This window comes from Lutjanus erythropterus, chromosome 18 (genome assembly GCF_056507025.1).
Source record: "Lutjanus erythropterus isolate fLutEry1 chromosome 18, fLutEry1.hap2, whole genome shotgun sequence".
Classification (NCBI taxonomy): Eukaryota; Metazoa; Chordata; class Actinopteri; order Lutjaniformes; family Lutjanidae; genus Lutjanus; species Lutjanus erythropterus.
In genome coordinates this window covers 29,582,360-29,601,937 of record NC_139334.1, presented here as the reverse complement: position 1 = coordinate 29,601,937, position 19,578 = coordinate 29,582,360, and the positions used below count along the sequence as shown (strand labels likewise).

The 19,578-nt window shown below is 38.6% G+C and overlaps 1 protein-coding gene across 1 annotated transcript in view; it reads left to right on the top strand.

Annotated features, from left to right (window-relative positions):
• Nucleotides 1-19,578, top strand: part of syne2b (spectrin repeat containing, nuclear envelope 2b) — a 169,022-nt gene that overhangs the window by 11,728 nt on the left and 137,716 nt on the right. Inside the window, exons 3-11 of the mRNA XM_084742989.1 lie at nt 7,094-7,155; nt 10,385-10,480; nt 10,579-10,656; nt 10,930-11,022; nt 11,536-11,738; nt 13,199-13,398; nt 15,426-15,526; nt 18,793-18,906; nt 19,314-19,451. Coding sequence (XP_084599115.1) covers nt 7,094-7,155; nt 10,385-10,480; nt 10,579-10,656; nt 10,930-11,022; nt 11,536-11,738; nt 13,199-13,398; nt 15,426-15,526; nt 18,793-18,906; nt 19,314-19,451 — 1,085 coding nt within the window. The remainder of the gene's footprint in view (nt 1-7,093; nt 7,156-10,384; nt 10,481-10,578; nt 10,657-10,929; nt 11,023-11,535; nt 11,739-13,198; nt 13,399-15,425; nt 15,527-18,792; nt 18,907-19,313; nt 19,452-19,578) is intronic.

Here is a 19,578-nt window from a genome sequence, read left to right as displayed (position 1 = left end):
AAGGCACCCTAATAATTACGGCCGTATTGTCACAGAAGAGTTTGTGTGCCACTGTGATCCCGAAAGGCTGTGTTATGTGGAGAAACAGCTCTAAGTAGAGTTTACCAAACACATTGGTCCTAGATGGTATCATGCATCTGGATAGCAACATCCTTACCCTTTTTAATATATACAGTACTTGAGGAATGTGGCTTAAGTTTAGTGTTAACTGCATGTGTGACTTCTTCAGAGAGATTTTTAATTCCTCCAGTGTGTTAAATTTCAGTACATGTAGTAAAATGGTCTGTTAGTGAGACCTGGTTCATGGTTAAACTTGATTGAGGCAAGGTAGCAGTAAAACTCTGAGGTCAGCAGTGTGGACATAAATCTGACATTGTTTTCTCTTTGTACTTGTGATAGTCGCACCACAAATAGATGGCAGCAGTCTCTGACATGGGTATCATTCAGTCTTTCTTTTAGCTTCTTTTATAGCTTCTCCACCTCTTGCACCATCCACTCTTGCATCGTAAAGTTGTTATGTGGATTGTTTCAGCATGTTAACAACTTTCTGCCCACCTTTCCCACATTTTCTTGATATCTTGTTGTCTTTCCTAGCTGCCTGTCGGCCTTTCTTTGTTGATATGCACCCACCTCAGTTGTCCATCTGTTTTCTTTTTTTTTGACCATTCTTGCATGTTTCTCCAGTGAATTATTTTGAGCACATGACTTTGCTCATTTTCTCTCTACATTTATAACACAGTGTTTTCATGAAATTCTTGTAAATGTTTTTTCCATTTATGTCATTTCCAGCTGGTACGATGTGCAGAATGGGTGATGTAAGCCTCACGCCCCCATGACAAGCCAGCTTGTTAAATAAGTCTTGCTTTTTCTATGTATATTTGACGTCGTAATGATGAAGGAATTTCAGTAAAATACTTCATACTGTGTGTGAATGTTGGGTGTATTCAGTGTCAGGACCAGGGTTGGGAAGAATACTTCCTTGTACAGAGTATGCAATCTTATTTTATTATGTGATGCTTTTAAAGTGATTAACTGTGTCAAAACAATTAGGTAGGTACACGGATGCTTAAGAAGGGTGTGTCTAATGTGGGATTCAAACGTGATGTTTTATATAACCTTTGTGACTATTACTCCACTTATACCTTTTCATTAGATTACTGTCAGGTAAAACCACACCAATAATTAATGTATGTGTCCAGGATGTATCCTGAAAATTGGCCCAGTGGTTGCTGACTGTATTCTATGTGCTAAGCCACTCTCTTTTGACATTCATTGATCAGTATCTTGAAAACTAAATAAGATATCATTAAGTATTCTGCAGCTTTTGATAAGCTTGGTCCAATATTGATCCACAGAAAATTTAATAGCAATTAGACCTAAGGTTTAGGATTTAAGATTTTTTTTTTCCAAACAATTCAAAATTGTGGAAAACCATCAGGGTGGACTCTTGTGTTTCAGAGGTTTTTGTGTAGAGCACATTGATCTGGCTGATGGACTCATATTTCATGGGAAACCCCTGCACTCAAGAGTGGGGGCCGCTGAACTCCGATTCGACGACGTTACCCTTCTTTTTTAACAAATTTCATGACGTACAGCAGTCCCAAATAGTTGACTCTGTCTGTATTGGCCTTGTAAAGGATTATTTAAAACATTAGGTGGTGTCATTAATGACATTAATCTATTGAAGTTGATCTTTTGAACTGTGCTCTGTGCTGTCTTATCTATCAGTATCTTATCTATCATTAATAATCAGGGAATGTCAACATCCATGATAATCATACATAGATCAAACAGTGACTCATATGGTTTCATATCTGTATATTTTACAGATTTTTTTCTTAGTATTACCTATGATACTGCCTTAATTTCTATCTTGTATGGTTACGTGTATCCTGATGTGCAAAAGAGCATAACTGAACAGAACCAATTCATGACTCATAGGGGAGTGCAAAACTTGAAAAGTGCTAAAAAAAATTACTATCTATTGTAATACAGCTGATTGAACTGAGAATGAGTTTCTAAAACAGAGCCAGAAGTTAAACAGCAAAAATAGGAACTAGCAAAGATGATTGGAACAGAGAGTCAGATTTATCAACAGCAGTTTTTGATATGTCTTCCTAACACTCCTCCACCTCAGCATTAACATCTTAGCAATCCAACATCTCTCATTTTCCCTGCACAAATTGGTGGGTCACTCATGTCAAGCATTAGGTTTGGTAAGAGATAAAATTTTTCTCAGCATAATATCTGAATTTGACATACATTTTACAGCTTGTTTAGCATAGAATACCCCGTAGGCTGCAGGAGTCTTGCTTCATGTCTTGTTTGGGCAGGCCTTAAGCTTCTGTGAGTCAGATTTGAAGGAGGCGGAGCCCAGCTGAGCTCACCTGCTTTCCTGCCGCCTGGGAATGTAGACTGTTTTTTCATATCTGTTTTTCATTCGCATCACTTCTCCTGAAGTTATGAATCTGCAGTGTTTAGTGTCAGTGTGGTAAACTATGTGTTTATAGATAGAGAAGTTTGATTTAATTTGATATGCACCAGGTGAGACCTGGTGACTTTTCCTGATGAATCAGCATGAGTGATCCCATCATGGGTGAGTTTTTTATTTATCTCTATGGTAGTGACTTTTGTTTATATATAAAACAACAACAACAATAAAGCTGACTGTGCAGAATTTAGTGCAGAGGGACAGTAATATAATAGATGTTATTAACAGTGTATGAAAAGAACCATGTTGTGTCCATTTAGCAGTGTTTTTTTAATCAGCAAATAAATCACAAATCAAACACGGGCTTCTTTTCTCTTTTGAGGGAAAGTTTGCTCTTAGGGCCAGGGTTACTTTTGGACCTGATAGGAAGGATATATTTTTCCAAGTCATACATGTATACACTTTTTCAGTCACCCATATCAGTGCAGGAAATATACCAGTATGATGAATTATGGGCTTGTGTTAAATAGTATAATAGTTGCCCCTTCTTAGGGAAACAAAAGTTAAACGTTTGTTTAAAAACAGTCGGTGTAGCATACAGTCAAAGTTCATCGAAATGCAAAGTGGGAGCCTGGCTCCTATCCAGAGACTGTACCTTTTAAGAAGAAGAAGAACGTACTTAATCTGAACGTACTTAATCTTTAGCACTAACCTGTGAAACATTGAATACAGCATTGCCCTGAAGGCAGAGCTCCACTGTGACATTTAAGAGAAGTGAATGAATTTCTGCTCTGCAGGAAATATGGAATCACCGTGGGAATATCAGCCACCTGCCAGATACATTTGGACCTGTAATTATGAGGTCTAAAAGCAGTTAGTTCTGCCATAGAGGCTTTGCAGTTGTGCGGCTCACACGTAGCTTGAAAATAGGCTACAAGACTAATTATAAAAAATAGTAGTATACTAAGTAAATAAGTAAATAAACCAGATGTGTCAAGAAAACTGTGACAGTTAACTGAACATGTACTAGTCTTTCACCAAAACATACAAGGTTAACGTGCTGGGGGGACTGCCTATTGTTCTGACAGCCCATTTTTCCGAAACCCAGTAGTCCAAAAAATGTCCTGTCGAACCGAAAGTCCATTTGTCCCAAAAGCAAATGCCCATCGCTCTAAAGGCCTGTTGTTCTGGAAATATACCCTCGACCTGCAGTTGTAAGTCCACCATGGTTTGTGATTACTTGTATGTCACTTTAACACTGAAATCACATGGTCACGGTCATTTGTAAGTGCTAATTTGCAAGATTCTGTGTCTTGTATAAATGGTGACCGTGTTTCTAATTAACCCTGGTATTGAGATAGCAGGGAGTCATTTCAGGAGCTCATGCAGCTACTGAAATGGTAGCACTCTGGAAGTGACTTTAAAGTGCTGTGGTTACAGTCATCAAATGCGTTTGTTTAATAATTCTTCTGGCACACTCCCAAGTGTGTCACAACTCTCTGGTTTCTTTATGCTCTTGCCAGCACAGGAGCTTTTAAAAACTTCAGGTGGCTCATCATTTTTTGATTTTTTTGAAGATTAGTGATCAGCAGTGCTGCTATCCAGATGTTAACTCAGAGGTCACGTTGTTAAAAACAACCCCCTTCCTCCCCTCCCTTATCTTTGTTTGGTGATGCTAGATTAATTATATTAAGATGTCTGAGTCATCATAGGGGCTCCCGGTGATTAAGATTAGACTGCAAGTGAACTGAAGCCAGAGGTGGCTTGCTGTCAAACATATTAAGACAGAAAATAGTCTGTAAACTCTGTTAATGCATCTCATAGGGCCAGATAGCCTGAAGGAAAGCAGGAGCTCAACATGGATGAGGACCTCTAACCTTAAACTGCTGTTTCGAACAAAGTGAATTGAGGAACTGGTGGATCAAGGTTTAATTGGATTGTAGTTAAACTATTCAAGATCTAACCAATGAGGTAGTTTTGAAAAGATAAGGTATAGATGGTAAAATCTTCCTACTTTTTCTAGTTTTTAATTTGAGAATATTGGAACAAAGGAGGTTGAGAAAAGCTCTGACTGAGATGTCCGTCGAGTCAGTAAATTGATTTTATGAGGACAATGGAGATTGAAAACTGGATTACATGTGAAACTCTTCATACTGTCACTGACCTGAATGACTTCATTGAGCCTTACAATGGTGAGTGCTGAACAATCAACTGATGAAATATATTGTATTTACATTGTTTGAGTGCTGAAACCTTTCTGTAGCCTGTCTCAGATAATTGTTGCACAGTTTTAGTTTATGCATGTATTACAGCTAATCAGCAAGTTCCATTTTAAATGAGAATCACTGAGACTATGTCACTGATCCGTGCATGCTCTCCTCCTTATGTTTACACAACTACACAAATTTACAGGTGGAGACTAGTACAGTACAATAGTGCAGTGTATGTTTCATATATAAAGAACCCACTTTGCACATTTCGATAAACCAATTCATTAAAGCTACTGCAAGGAGTTTTTAACTGGTTATGAAACAGTCCCAATTTATTACTGATTCCTCTATATAACCTACATAAGCAACAAGACCATCAGTGAGGTGGGCTGATGGCTGATGAGCATTTTTTTCTTCTCATCAGTAAAACAATAAATACATTTTAAATTTGTTAGAAAAGGTGTACTGCAAATATAAAACTTGAATTGGCAAAATTAGACTATTAGCATAATCTTCTATGCCTGGGGGACCCAAATAAAATCTCCTGTGACCCACTTGTGGGTCCCAATCCAGTCTTTGGGAATGACTGCATTAGACAGTATAGGTGTGCCTAACAAAGTGGCCAGTGAGTGTATATGAAATGTCTTATTCCAAGAAAGGCACTCCACTTTATCAAACTGCATTCCAGTTATATTACATAACAACTTTGTCTTTTTTCTTATGATTTTGGACACACTTTTAAAGGAATAAAAATCAAATACAATTCTATTTATTATAAGAAAAATACAGCCTAGAGATTTATTTTTTAAAAAGTCTACACTTGGTTATGTGTTTTAACTGAAGACTGTGCTTGCAGCTCCATTTGTGCTGATTTTCTTTTTGTGGTTTTCATTACTGCACTTAGGCTTTCTGCTTGTTCAGGCAACACACAGACCAAATACTTCTGTTTGTGATTATTATGCCCAAAGCTTTTCCAAACTGATTGGCCAAACACCAGGGTGTTAGCTTAGCTACAATAATAAGGGGCTTTTAAAAGGCAAGATTATTATAGTTGTAAACACTTTGCTAATTTCACAATAGGGGTGTAAAACTCTGTCTGTCTATCATAAAAAGATGCTATCTCTGTGATTTTACTGAACAAATGTTCAAACTATTTTGAGGCATTCAGTTGACTAAATAGGCACAGACTATACAAAATATGCTTTGATTTGTGCTTCCATAACTATCCTAGAAGCTAATTTTTGCTCTTTCTTGTAGTGTTATTTATACATCTAGATTGTTTTGGTGTGAGTTGCAGAGTTTTGGAGGTATCAGCCATTGAAATGTCTGCCTTTTCTCCAATATAATGGAGCTAGATGGTACTCGGCTTGTGGTGCTCAAAGTACTGAAAAAAATAGATTTGAAAAACTCAACAGCAGTGTTCTCTTTCCAGAAATCATGACCTGGTTACCCAAGATAATCCACAAAGCAGTTTCATAGAGGACCTGTTTTCTTTCTCTTGAACTACACACACCATCTGTATCACGGTGCAGAAGGAAGCGTGCATCTACTAATGGACGAGAGACTTGTACTTGTCCTCCTTGGACATGCTTCCTTCTGCACAGTGATACGATGGAAGAAATTTCTTTGAGACTGACAACAGGGAAAGACACTCATATTTTTAAGCACTGGCCCCACAGGCCACCAAGTGCTCAAATTTGGTAGTACATTTTTGGTGGCCCAAATGTAAAACTGTGTAAAAACAGTACAGTAAAAGCAATTTAATGCAACTTAACACGGCCCTGCTTAACAGAGACACTTGTGTCATTCACTTTTCCCGTGAATTTTCATGTGATGTTTCCAGTAGGCATTGATTCTCATGAAAAACAAGTTAGACCCCTCAGCTAGCTGAGGAAACTGGCAGTACACAGTCTAATCACTTCAACTTTTTCTTCCACTCACCCTGATTTCTGTTGCCTTGCCTAAGCTTTGCTATAATGCCGTACTTCAGTGGCATATTGGTACCTAGCCTGTGAGAAGTACTGTTCACGGTTTTCATACAGTGTTGAACTAAAAGGTGTGAATGATTCAGGATGTAATGTGTTGGTGACGACTCACAGTATGGGGATAAAACCTGGGGGCCACAGGGGGGCTCCAGCATGGAATTTTTTTTTTGTCGGTGTGGGGTCACTGGGAAGTGGCTAATGTCAAACCCTGGGCTATACAAGACGATGCAATGTGAAGGATGTGGAGGCTCATACTCACTGGCTCTCTTAGCCAGTGAGTTGTTGCTAATAATATTAGCAATCCAAGAAAGTGAGACTACATTACTGTTGCGCCCAATATAAGCAGTTCTGTATAGCATCATGACCTTAATGGCTATGATTTAAATTTGTACTGGCTCTGTGATTTACTGTTTTGATGTGATGATATAATTTAAAGTTGACATTGTGTGTTTCTTTGTCTTCAACAGTGGAACAAGAACAGATTCAGAAGAAGACCTTCACCAACTGGGTCAATGCACAGCTGGCAAAGGTATGATTTGTCATTAGTAGCTGAAGTGGATAAAAGCATTAAGAAAACATCCGCAAAAGTCTTGTAATGTGTGAAGGATCAGTCTACATTAATATACTAATACAAACGTGCATCCCTTCCTGCCAAAGCTTTATAGAATATTAGAAACTTAAGAGTGAGTTTAATGATAATTAACACTTTGTTTGGTCACACTATAAACAGAGTCTTGGAAAAAAATAGAGAAACAGAAACAAATCAGTGAGCTTAAAACCATTGCAATGGGACATTTTAGTCTTTTAGCTCTAACTAGTTTAAAACAATATGACCTTCATAAGTGCTGGAAAGGCCCAGCTTGCACTCAGAAAAATAAAGTTAATTTTATCCACCAATAAATAGATTGTGCAGGGTTATTTCCCTTCTTTAAGCTGAATTAATGCAGCTTAATAAAAAAGATGCAGGTGAGCAGGAACATGTGAGGGCATGACTTGATGGATCATTATTTCCATCATATTAAAAAATGGTTCATTAAAAAGACAGTACATCTGATGTTGTAAAAGCCACCCACATGATTTCTTTTATAGCCTGTAAATTCCAGTACAAATGTGTTTTCATGTGTGTACAGACAGAAAAGTATGTTTTCAGAACACGTATTCTAAATGTGTATACAATGTTATAATTCCTGTTTTTTAACAGTTTAAAGAGAGAGCTCAGATTACTTGAAGGAGTGTATGAGGTATTAGTCAGTGTATTACCTATAGTAGATGGCAGTCGCCACGCCCTCACTGGCATTTTAATCACCTAAAAAAAATCTATCAGTTTAAGTGTACACTATTGTGACATAAGCCAAATATCACTCTCTCCAAACCAACCAGACTCCACTGGGAAAATCATTCATTTTACTTCACTGAACATATGAGTTGCTGGTTTGTGGCAGCCTCGATCTGTGAAGTTTTTTTGGGTTACTGTGTGACACTGGATTTTTAAAAGGATAGTTTGGATTCACCACAGTCACACAACTGTGTTGTGGCCCTGTCTCAGTCTGTGAGCTTAGTCATAATCAGCTGACGATATTCACTTTGTTCTAAAGGACCTCAAGGAGCAAAGAAAACCAAAATAAATCCATAATGAGCTTCGTGGTGCTACATGAGCTATCAAACCACAACCTACTTTTAATTCCCATTACAAGGCCTGTTCCAGTCAGCAGCTTGTGTTTACAGGGAAGCCAGCATGGCCTGAAATTTGCAGAAGACTTTTTTCAAGGCAGCGTTGTTACAGAAGGTCTTGTTCTCCAACAACCTCCTAACATGAGTCAGCAGCAGACTGTCAGCTCTCGGTCTGCCTCATTCTGGAGGTCAACTGTGAATGTGACAGTGGAGGACAGTGGGGTGGAGGTGGGGAACTGTGGACGTAAATATAGCACTGAGGAGCAAGGTTCACAGCACACAGACAGACAGCAACAGACGGCCACCACCCTCCCCTTCCCTGCACCATCACCCACCATACACACCCCCTCTATCCGCCGAGCTCAGGGCTCAGTGTTGGACACGGTGGGACTCTGTGGGCAGTGAACCAAATGGTGGAAATGATTGTTAATCCTTTGGTGGTTGTTCACATTAGAGCTCACATTGCAACAGTACTTTCAGTCACATGAATAGTTTTCTTTCCATAATGCTCTGTGTCCTCTTTGGAAAGTTCAAAGTTACTGATATTTAACAGGCTGCACTGGTTAAGGTAATTTTGTTGTCGTGGAAGTGTGACAACAAAACCTTCAGGGGAAAGACTAATGTAGTGATTTTTCCAAAGCTCTAGCATTTTTCAGTTGTTCCCATTGAGGAGAGAGCATCTGTGACGCCATACAACCACTTTGAGAAGCAAACAGTGTCTTTTTTCCTGAACGTTCCCCCATTTTTGTTTGCCCTTTCCGAGCACTTCTTGTTGAAAATCTTGTAACTTTTCAGAAAGGTGCTGGTATTGTCATCGTCACTTATTTTCAGGAAACCAATCATATATTAGATGGGGATTTGTCACCCTGGTAACCAAGTAAATAGAGGAGAGTCTACCTTTCTGATTTGTTTTGTTTTTTTCCTGATGTGCACCAGAGAACCGAGACTCATGATCGTGCAGGAGAGCAGAGAGAGAGAGGTTTTGAAAAGTGTCTGTGTGTTCAGCTCTCAGTACTTTTATAGTTCGATTTGAATCTCTGATCTTTCATATTAGTTTGTTTCCCTTCTATTCCCCATATTTGTCTCTTGTGGAGGTTAATAAAGATCATAGACTACTAAGAAGGTTCCATAAGCACATAATCTAAACAAACTTTTCTGGAAAGGATTCAACTTAGTTATTAAACAATAAAAAATTAATATGTCAGTTGTGATATTAGCTCCCTGTCAAGTCTAGCTAGGTTTAGCCAAATTGGCCTGAGTTTTGACAAATTTGCACCAGCTAAAACCTTCATGGTAATGTACTGAGCAGCAGAATAGTTATTTTTATTTCTGCTTGCACGCCACAGCTGTTTGGCAATGCTGTGCCTCTGCATAATTGCCCTTCCAGCGATTTTTGGTCGCTAGTTATCAAACACCCTCGTGTCACACTGTGATTCTTCCCTTTTGAAACAGGAATTTAATTTGGGGAATTAATGCTGTCCTACTTACTAACACAGTGGTGATAGTAAGCACTGTCCTGGTTGGAACAGTATGGGGAGAGTGATATATACAATTTGTTTGTTATTGTGTTATGAAGTCTGACAAAGAGCAGAAGATTAAATGGCAGAATTCACCCTTATCTGCAGATTTTCCATCTTCAAAATGTCATCTTCCAAGAAACTAATAAACAGCCTTGTTTTTGGCTTGACCACCATGTGTTTATAAGTTTAACCAATTGGTTTTGATTGGATGTCACAAGGAGAAAAGCATCCTTTAGCTGGGGCATGCAGCTCCAATGTTCCATGCCTCAGTGCTTTCTGTCAGAGACCCATTTTTTAACCCTACCACAAATTTCTTATGCTTTTTCATTTTTGGTTTTGATTTGCATCTTCCCTAAAATGTTTACCAAATTCTTTGAAGTATGGCTCATTTTACAAAAACCTGACAGTTCAGTGCTAAGCAGTTATAACCAAATGAAGACAGCATATCTACACAATACTAACAAAGTAGATGTGGCATCTTTGTTGAAGGTATCAAATCTCTGAGTGTTTTATAGCTGCAAATGTGACATAAATGACAGAACTTAAAATAAGTGTGTGTTGTGACAGCGGAGGCCGCCATGTATGGTTGTGGATCTGTTCAATGACTTCCGTGATGGCTCCAAACTGTTGGACCTCCTGGAGGTGATGAGCGGCCAGCGTCTTGTGAGTTCCCCCTCTCAGTTAAGCACTTAACATGTTTTTTATCTTACAGCCAACAGTTCAATGAACCGACTGACCAACTCTCTGCTTGTGTTTTGCAGAGTCGGGAGAGAGGCAGAGGAATGTTTCAACATAGGAGCAACATTGAGAAAGCCCTTTCCTTTCTAAAGAAGAAATCGGTAAATGACACTCAAGGGGCTCTCAAACTGTCTGCAAAATACAGTTATCAACTATATACTGAAAATTCTAATTCTTGTATTGATAACCAGGGGGATGATGCATTTGGCATTGGATTTAGCCACTTAACGTTACTCTAATTGTTGTATTTAACTACAAAATGTGAAACGGACTGCAGGAAATTATGAGATTATTAAATTTCTACAAGGATTTTCCCTGTCATGTATCAATAGGGACTTTGTGAGAGTTTCTAAAAATTCTTGTTTTCTCCTCAGATCAAACTTGTCAACATAAACATTCCTGACATCATTGATGGAAAACCATCCATCATCCTGGGCCTCATATGGACAATCATTCTACAGTATCATGTGAGTTTAATATTTTTACTTTTTATAGATTCTCTTCTTCTTCATGTGTTTCATGTTTCCCTGCTGGTTTATTTTTCTTCTTTGATCGTTCTGTTCTCCTTCTCTTGTGTACTGAAAAGCCTGTTTCTCAGGACTGTGGACGTTTGTTCTCTTATTTTCTCTACTTTGATAATGCTAGCAGCAGATTTGAGTAGATTTCTTGGGGTCATCTCTACACAGTTTATCAAGTTAGACCAAATTAGGGGAGCAGGGAAACCAGTTGCAGTGCCAAAATTAAGCATATTGACATTTTAAAACATGTTTTGTAAGCCACAGAGGTTCCACTGGATTCTGGTGTAATTATTGTGATGTTAGGTGTCTCAGTCGCATTAGAAATGGTTTCCCGCCCTTTATCTTACTTGTTATTTTGGTCCAGTTGTGTTTTTTTTTCCTGCTTTTTTAACTTTTACACACTTTCTAAATATAACTGCCTGAGATGTTAAATAGAAACTGTGTGTTTGGTGGTTACCTCAGATCGAGGAGCTGGCCAGCGGCCTCTCATTCAGCTCCCGTCAGTCCTCCATGGAGTCTTTGGCCAGTCTGGACTCGCGCTCCACCCTGTCCAGCCGTTCGGCCAGCAGCAGTCCCGTTCCTCCCAGAGGCTCACCGCTACACCACCGCTTCAGGGTTTCTGCCAAGAAGGCCCTGTTGCTCTGGGTCCGGGAACAGTGCCACAAGTAAGCGCCCGGCCAACTGAATGGTATTAATGAACAAATATATATCTACATCTATTGTGTAGGGTTTATTTGGGGTTACATTTATGCATCTGCATGTCAGAACCTTGAAAACCTTTAATTGATGTAACTCTTCTGCTGTGAGCCAAGTATGTGGTGGGAGGAGGGATCTATCCTCACACAGGGATCTCTTAGTCATTTTCAGGTCTGGGCTAAAGACCAAAACCTGATTTGTGGTGTTGGCATTTACATGCTTCACCTGCCAAAATCTGTTAAAACAACATTATGCAACTATTTTATTTTGAAATAACAGCTTCAAAAATATGTTGATGGTACACTGGCTTGTAATAGGAAGAATGGCACCACTTTCATTCCCACTCCGCTCCCTAACACCTGGTCTTGCGCTGTGTAACTTGGGTCAAGCACGTACGATATCTGTGCAAGAAATGTGTACACTTTACGGCACTATATCACATGGCACCAACTATGGTCCAGAGACGTTGAGACTGAAGAGGATGTTAATGGAGGAAACTATAAGAGAAAAAAAGAAAGTGACTGAGATAGACAAGAATAAATCACAGACTGGCCTTTAGTTGTTGGCGAATTGAAAAACGACAACATTCCCACAGCAGAGTGTGCATCTCCGGCAGTGTTATTTTTGAAAAGATTGCAACATAGGCTGTAATCATATCTGTCATTGCTGTCTCTTAGGTTTTTGTAGTTTTTCCAGATGCCAAAAGTAATCTAACTCAGGTCTCACGCTAGCATACAAATAAATAAGTTCATTTCATGCCAAAATGTTCGGCCAGTCTCTGTAAGTCTCACACCAAGCATTGATTTCACTGAATAACACACATGCTTCACATTCAGATCCTTAGTAAACAATGACAGACAACAACAAACATTAACAGAAGTTCAGCAAAAGTCAAACTTTCTCCTCTTCTTTTTTGTTATTCTTGTTGTTATGTTAGTGTTCATTCTTTTTGCTATGTTAGTGTTCATCTCCAATGTCAAAATAAATAAAACAATGCTGAGTCATATTTATATACAATCCTGTAATATCACTCTACCTCAAGTCTCAAAAAATACTAAGGGCTTTTTGTAAAATACTTTCCTGTTTACATGGATTTTAATAGTCATTTTGTTACATAATTCATTACAGTGTGTATATGTGCAAATGTCTCAAATTGCATCACATATCTATTCTTAGTTGTTTTTTATTGTATTTCCCTGGAAATGTTGTAACGTACATACACGACTTTTCACATTTTAAAAATCTCCTTAGACCCAGTGTGGGGTCAAGCAACCACAGATGGGGTCACAACACATACTGTTTGTGTAGAATTTTAACATTTCTGAATTTGTCGAGTAGCTGTAGTATCAAAACAGTCACTGTGCCGCAGCAGTGCGGGCAAAAAAGTGCAACGTGAATGACCTGTAATAAAACGATTTGTTTCCCTCAGAGCTGGCTGCACATTAAATGTGAAAGACTTCAAAGCGAGCTGGAGGAGTGGAGTGGTGTTCCTGGCGATCTTGTATGCTCTGCGGCCTGACCTGGTGGATTTGTCTAAAGCCAGAACCAGAAGCAACAAACAGAACCTGGAGGAGGCTTTCCGCATCGCAGAGAGGGAGCTGAGGATCCCCAGACTGCTGGAGCCTGATGGTGAGTAATTCAGCTGCACTTCGCTCAACCAGTTGACAAACCAGTGAACGTACAGCACAGCACTGTGTGTAACTATTAAAAGACAATGTTTTTTTCTTGTGTTTCTGTTTGTTAATGTATCCTTTGTAGCATGAAAATACGAGCTCAGAGTACAGCTGATCTATTTGTATACCTTATGAACATTCAGATGAGTTATTTAATGGCAATCTTGATGTGGGTTTGTTATGAATATTCTGTTTACAGTAGAACACATATTATTATATGATATGGCAAATTAAAGCTAAGGTGAATGTGGATAATGTGAGGTACAAATGCAACACTGATAGTAATAAGGTGTTTGAAATTCTAAGAATTAAAGTTGAGCTCACTGTCACTAAACCCTACCACATGTAGGTTCCTAAAGGAATATTATACGGGGCTTGAAATAATTAGAACTGAAGCCCTGAGAAAAAAAACAAAAAACTGGTGACTTTTTCCTCTTGTTGGGATGATTTCTCAGTGTTTGTTGTTGTAATTCTCAGTTTGGCCACATGAGACTGAAGTGCTAAAATAGGACAAATAGTGTTTGTTTGTTTTTCCTCTACGTGAGTTTTAATTTATTTCTGCACTCTAGACATGATAGGCAAGTTAGCAGGTAACGTTTCCCAGCTTGTTGATAGATCACCAAATTTTTTTTTTCTCCCATTTGCCTCTGAGGTCTTCTGTACATGAGCCATGTGAACTAGTGTTTTGTTTTTTAATGAGTTAAAACAGTAACAACTGTCAATCATTTTTTAATTATTATTTTTTTTAGATATAATGATGGGTAGTGACATTATATCAAGTTGTTTGAAGTTATGCCAAACAGTGATGAGGTATTTGTACCTAAAGTCACTTATCTTTTTGCTGGACCATGACCATAGATTGTATATAAAGATGGACGACGTGTCTCCACTTCCTCCCTCTGTACAAAAATGAAGCCATAATATCCCAGATGTGATATATGCTGCCATCTTGCGCTAGTGATGTCGTTTGGACCTCAGCTGTCAATCATGACGTGAAGGCCCCTTTTTATACCGTCAAATAACTAATTAAAACCAAACATATCAGAAAAATGAACAAAAATTGACTAGTACTGAAAATGACAAAAAACATCTTTGAGAAAAACTTGTTTGACATGTTCCATGCCCATGTTCCATTTACAAACACGGAGCTGTCATGTTGTCTCTCTTCATATATGTCAATGGCCATGACTGAAAAATGAAGATGTTAAGAGGTATAGATGTCTTTGGAGGTAGAATATGTTTTTATTTCAGTTCCATTTTATCATCATTGGTCTTTCATTTGTTTATTTATTTTTGAGTTGTTTGACAAAAAGACTCAATTTCCAGTGCTGCCTGGAAAATATCATTTGCAATTGCTTTTTTATTTTCTTTGCAATTTGTCAAGTTGATGGTGTTGAAAAAATATGTTGATGGACCCTCTGAGTCACACGGATTGGATGTGTTTTTATTATTTATTTCCCACAATCTGTTCACTACAGTTCTACTCAGTTTTACTTCTATGAAAGTTCTCTTTTAGTCCTTTCCTCCCTGTGTAGGTTATCTCTACATGGATTTTGGTCTGCTACAAACAATCAAACACTCAATGAAAAAAATTATTCATCTAAATTCTCAGTATCTCATTGGCATACTCGATACTTGATGTGGTGCCATGTGAATCTGGATGCAGAGTGTAGCTGAGCACTGTGACTGAGCTGGACCCAGCAAGCCTGAGGGCGAGGGGGGTGACGATCTGACAGTCTGCTGATTCGCTTGCTGCTTGTTTACTTCGGTCTGATATAAAACCCTCACTTGTTTCACTCGGCTCTGCCTGTTAGTTTATTAGGAGACTTTTAACAGCTGCATGTTTTAAAAGCAGAAAAGTTACACCTCCATTCCTCAGATTCCAGTATTGAACTCCACCTGCTTACTCATGTGTTAGTCTAAACCGTTGACAGTGGTATGGTAGTTTGAGAGTGACCATGGAGGATTCTGGTGTTGATGCAGATGTGGACGTTCGAGACCCTGATGAGAAGTCCATCATGACCTACGTGGCTCAGTTCCTGCAGTACTCCAGAGATCTGCCAGTGCAAGAGGAAGAAATGCAGGTCTGTATCACTCTGTTATTCTCTTGACAAAGATCAAGCAGCATTTTACACTGCAGCAACATTTGCAGAAAAGTTTTAATGTAAATGTCGGTCTTAGATCTGGTAACCAGCTCAGGTTTCAGTGCAAAACAATGTCAACAGTTAGGATGCAGCAGAGCACTGTCTAATGTAGCCCTGCTCAGTAAATACTGATTTGAAAAAAGTCAAGATATAGAAGTTAAAAACAGTCTAAATGTGGTTGAAAAGTTTTTCAGATGCCATAGAAAAATAACATACAAATAAAAGTCGTTTCAACAGCATTTCAATTAACTTTATTTCAGTGTAAAGCAGGTTCTGTTGAAAAAACGGTGATATATCTAAAAAAGTTTTTCTTTTTTTTATTTCAGTCAAGCTCTGTCAGATTTTTTAACCTGACTTGCAAATCACCAAATCAGAGCTCAGTGGATTCTTTTTTAAGTGCTTCAGTCTGTCCACTGACTGACAGTTTTGCACTGATGCCAACATCAATATTTGCATATAAAGATGGTTACAGATGCCGTTGGTACATAATCACACAGATGTTGCAGGAATCCTTTAAATATTGTCATCAAAGAATTGTTCTAAAGATTTACATCAGAGGCAGGCTATTTTCTTGTAGAAAAATAAAATTGTCCTTAATTGACTCCACGCACGTCTTCTGCTGAGCTGTGATGCTTCTCTGTTACATGTAAACACTGGAATGTGCTTTGGAATGATAACTTTTTTTTTCTTTTGCTTGGGATTTCCTCTTGTTTCCTTTCCTCTCTTTCCTTCCTTCCTTTTTTTCCTTCCAGACACAATACCTGACTCTTCCTAAAAGTCCTTCTCCTGTCAACCTGCCTATTCACTACACTCCTGCTATTTCTGCCTCACCTCTGCGACAGGTAGACCTGACAGTCACGACCCACCTCTGTTCCATTCCTCACATTCATCCACCTACTTTCCTTCCAGTGACTGTACTTTGCAGTCTGTTCAGTGACACCTTAAACTAAATCAGTGGTTCTCAACCTTTTTCTGGCATGCCTGTACAGAAGCCGACAGTCATTAACAATGAGAGGGGAAGTAACTAATAAAGATGTTTCCAAGTTGAATTTTAGAGAAATTTTACTCAGGATTAAATCATTAATACCTGTGTGAATCTCCCCATAAAATCATTTTTTGAATACAAACAACTTTGTTAGTATCTAAATGGATAATCCCAATGATACATTTTTTGTAAATAGCTGTGTATTAGTTGTATTACTATTACTATTTATTAGAAAAAGAAGATAACGTTTATTTAAAAAGGAAAATCTGCTTGGCATGAGCGTCTTGAGGAAACAGGGTAGGGAGGGGCTAAGAGGGATTCAAAAGTTAAAACACAGCAGCATGAAGCAGTACAGCAACAAAACACAAGTAGCATAATCATGCAGCAAAACCGACATGCAACAACAGTGAACAAGAGGCACAGCAACAATAGTAAAACAACCAGGCAAAGCAGGAAACAGCAAAAGATAAAAAGCAAAGCAGCAACAGCAAAAACAAACAGGAAAGCAAGAATTAGCAAGACAGACAGGAAGAGCAATAAACAGCAGCTGCAAAAGAACAGAAAACATGCATGTGACATTAGAAAATAACCAGCAGACAAAAGTATAATAGTATCAATTAGTATAAAAATAAACAGAGAAATATACAAAGAAATTAACAAACAGACTTGGATACTCGACTGAGACATAAACACAAACTAAAATGGCTGTCTTACACTTAATGTAGATTTGTCTTTTTTTGTTTTCAAAACAACCCAAATCCAAAGGATTTTTAAATATGTTGGTCAGAATCTACTATATCTCTGTCAGTGCCACGCCTCCCTGTCACTGATGTTTTTCTCCGCTCAAACGTGTGTGTGGAAACCCTCTGGCTCACTGGTCTACAATATTCAGCCTCATTACTGGCATGTCAGACGGCATAAATCAGCCACACCAAACCTTTGTAGCACCCGCAAATAACTTTAGATTAAATTGCTGACGACTATACCTCGTAAAGACATGCCAGGAAAGTTGTTTATTGGGACAGCACTGCAGCTACTCAAATAAAAAAAAAAAACTCTGTTTCTAAGACCCAACATTATCTTCAAATCATATGTTGGTTAAAAGCAGGACTGATCATGCAGAATCAAACTAGTTTGCCCTGTTGTCTGGGAAGGAATCCAAAACCACGGCGAGGGTGTGTTTCTCTGCCTCCCATGAGATGAATAAAGCACTCACAGGGCGACTCTGCAGCGCAGCTACTCCTGCCACTGAATTCCTGCCGGTGTCGCCTGCCGCAGAACTCATGACAGCTCAGTCACAGTGGACAAAACACCTGTCAGCTCAGGTTTCTGACAAGAGATCTGCATGTTGGATGAGGCCACTGTTGAAATTTGAGTTTTTAATCTATTTTTCATGCTGTTACTTTACCTCCAAGAGGTTTTAATTTTGGAATAATCCTGCAGTTATTGTGCAAGATACACTGTAGGCTGGGTCTGGATTTGAAAGGGCATCTGAAAATAGTCGCTCTTGTTCTGCATGTAATGCACAAAATGAAAACAAAACAACCCTAATGCTGCAACACACTGAGTCCATCCATAGACATTGCATTAAAGAATATAAAACTTTCCATCAAGTATCCAGGAGGTATCTGCCAGGCAGTAGATAAAAGTGGCTATTGTCCATGTTCCCATGTTTTCATGAATTAAAGAGCAACTTTGTAGCCAAAACAAACCTCTGTATGGGCTTGGTACTCTGCTGTGCACAGGCCTGCTTGAAGCACAGCAAATTTTGGCATACCGACGCTATTCTGTGTTGTGTAAAGTATCTCATGACTGCTGTTGGTGCCTTGTGGGAAAGCTTTTTGTGTAACTCCTTTGCTTTATTGACTGTGTTAACAAAATTTTTTGATAATAAATAGAAAATTGTTTACATGATTTTGGCAGTCAATACAGTATTTTAGCACTAGACAGCACTGGAGTACAGCAGCTCCTTCTCTTGTGTTTTCAATTAAAGGGACAGTTCACCCCCAAATCGGAAACATTTTCCTCTCACCCATACTGCTATTGATCTAAATTAAAGAAAATAAAACCACTGTTTAGGTTATGGAAATCAAATTAAATATCACTGATCATGACTAACCATGATCAACATGTATTTAACATTATGTAAAGAAATCAACAGTTGAGTTTAGCCTGTTTACTAAAACTTTTTTTTTGTTTTGTGTGTTTTTTGCATTTCCAGGCGACGCCTGATCAGAAAGCAAGGGAAGTGACCTGCTGGCTGGCTCAGGCGTACGACGAGCTGCTGGAGGGATGGGACTCCACAGAGGGAGAGAGCTACTCAGAGAGATACCATGTGTGTATCCAGCTAGTTCATATATAATATATATAAGATATATTATGCTATTGTATCACTATTGCGATGCTTGATAATTGTTTTATTAACTGTGGTAGATTTCTGTTGTATTATTACAACAGGCCAAGCAATACAAGCAAACAATTGGCAGCCTCTGTCTCACATCAGTGGTCTTGCAAAAGCATATTTTCAAAACTGTTTATTTCAGTTATTAAGAGCTTATAGCTGCTCATGCTTTTTCCCATAATGTCATATTTACTCGTCCTGCTGATTGTTGTCTGTCTGTGTGCTAAGAAAAAAAGGGAATCTTTGAAATTTTGCACTTTGAATCTTGATGTATTTGTTCTCTTGTTTGAGTTGACTGTGTGTACGAAAGTGGCACTTACGATGACATTTTCCTCCTGCAGGTCTTTCACACCTTCCTGGTGTCTTTTAATGAGCAGCGGCGTCCCATCATGCCTTTGTTGACAGCGATGAGAAGAACACCGAAACTGACTGAAGAGCAGCGAGCTCTCAGAGAGGCGTGGGACGCCCTCACTGAAAAGGTCAGTTCCACTCAAATCTCTTGTCCCGCCCAAACCTTAAATAAAATGATAAAGCTTGTCCAGTTTTTGATATTGGTACATTTTAACCTTTTTAAACCTTTGGATTAATTTGATAAGTTTTGGTAGT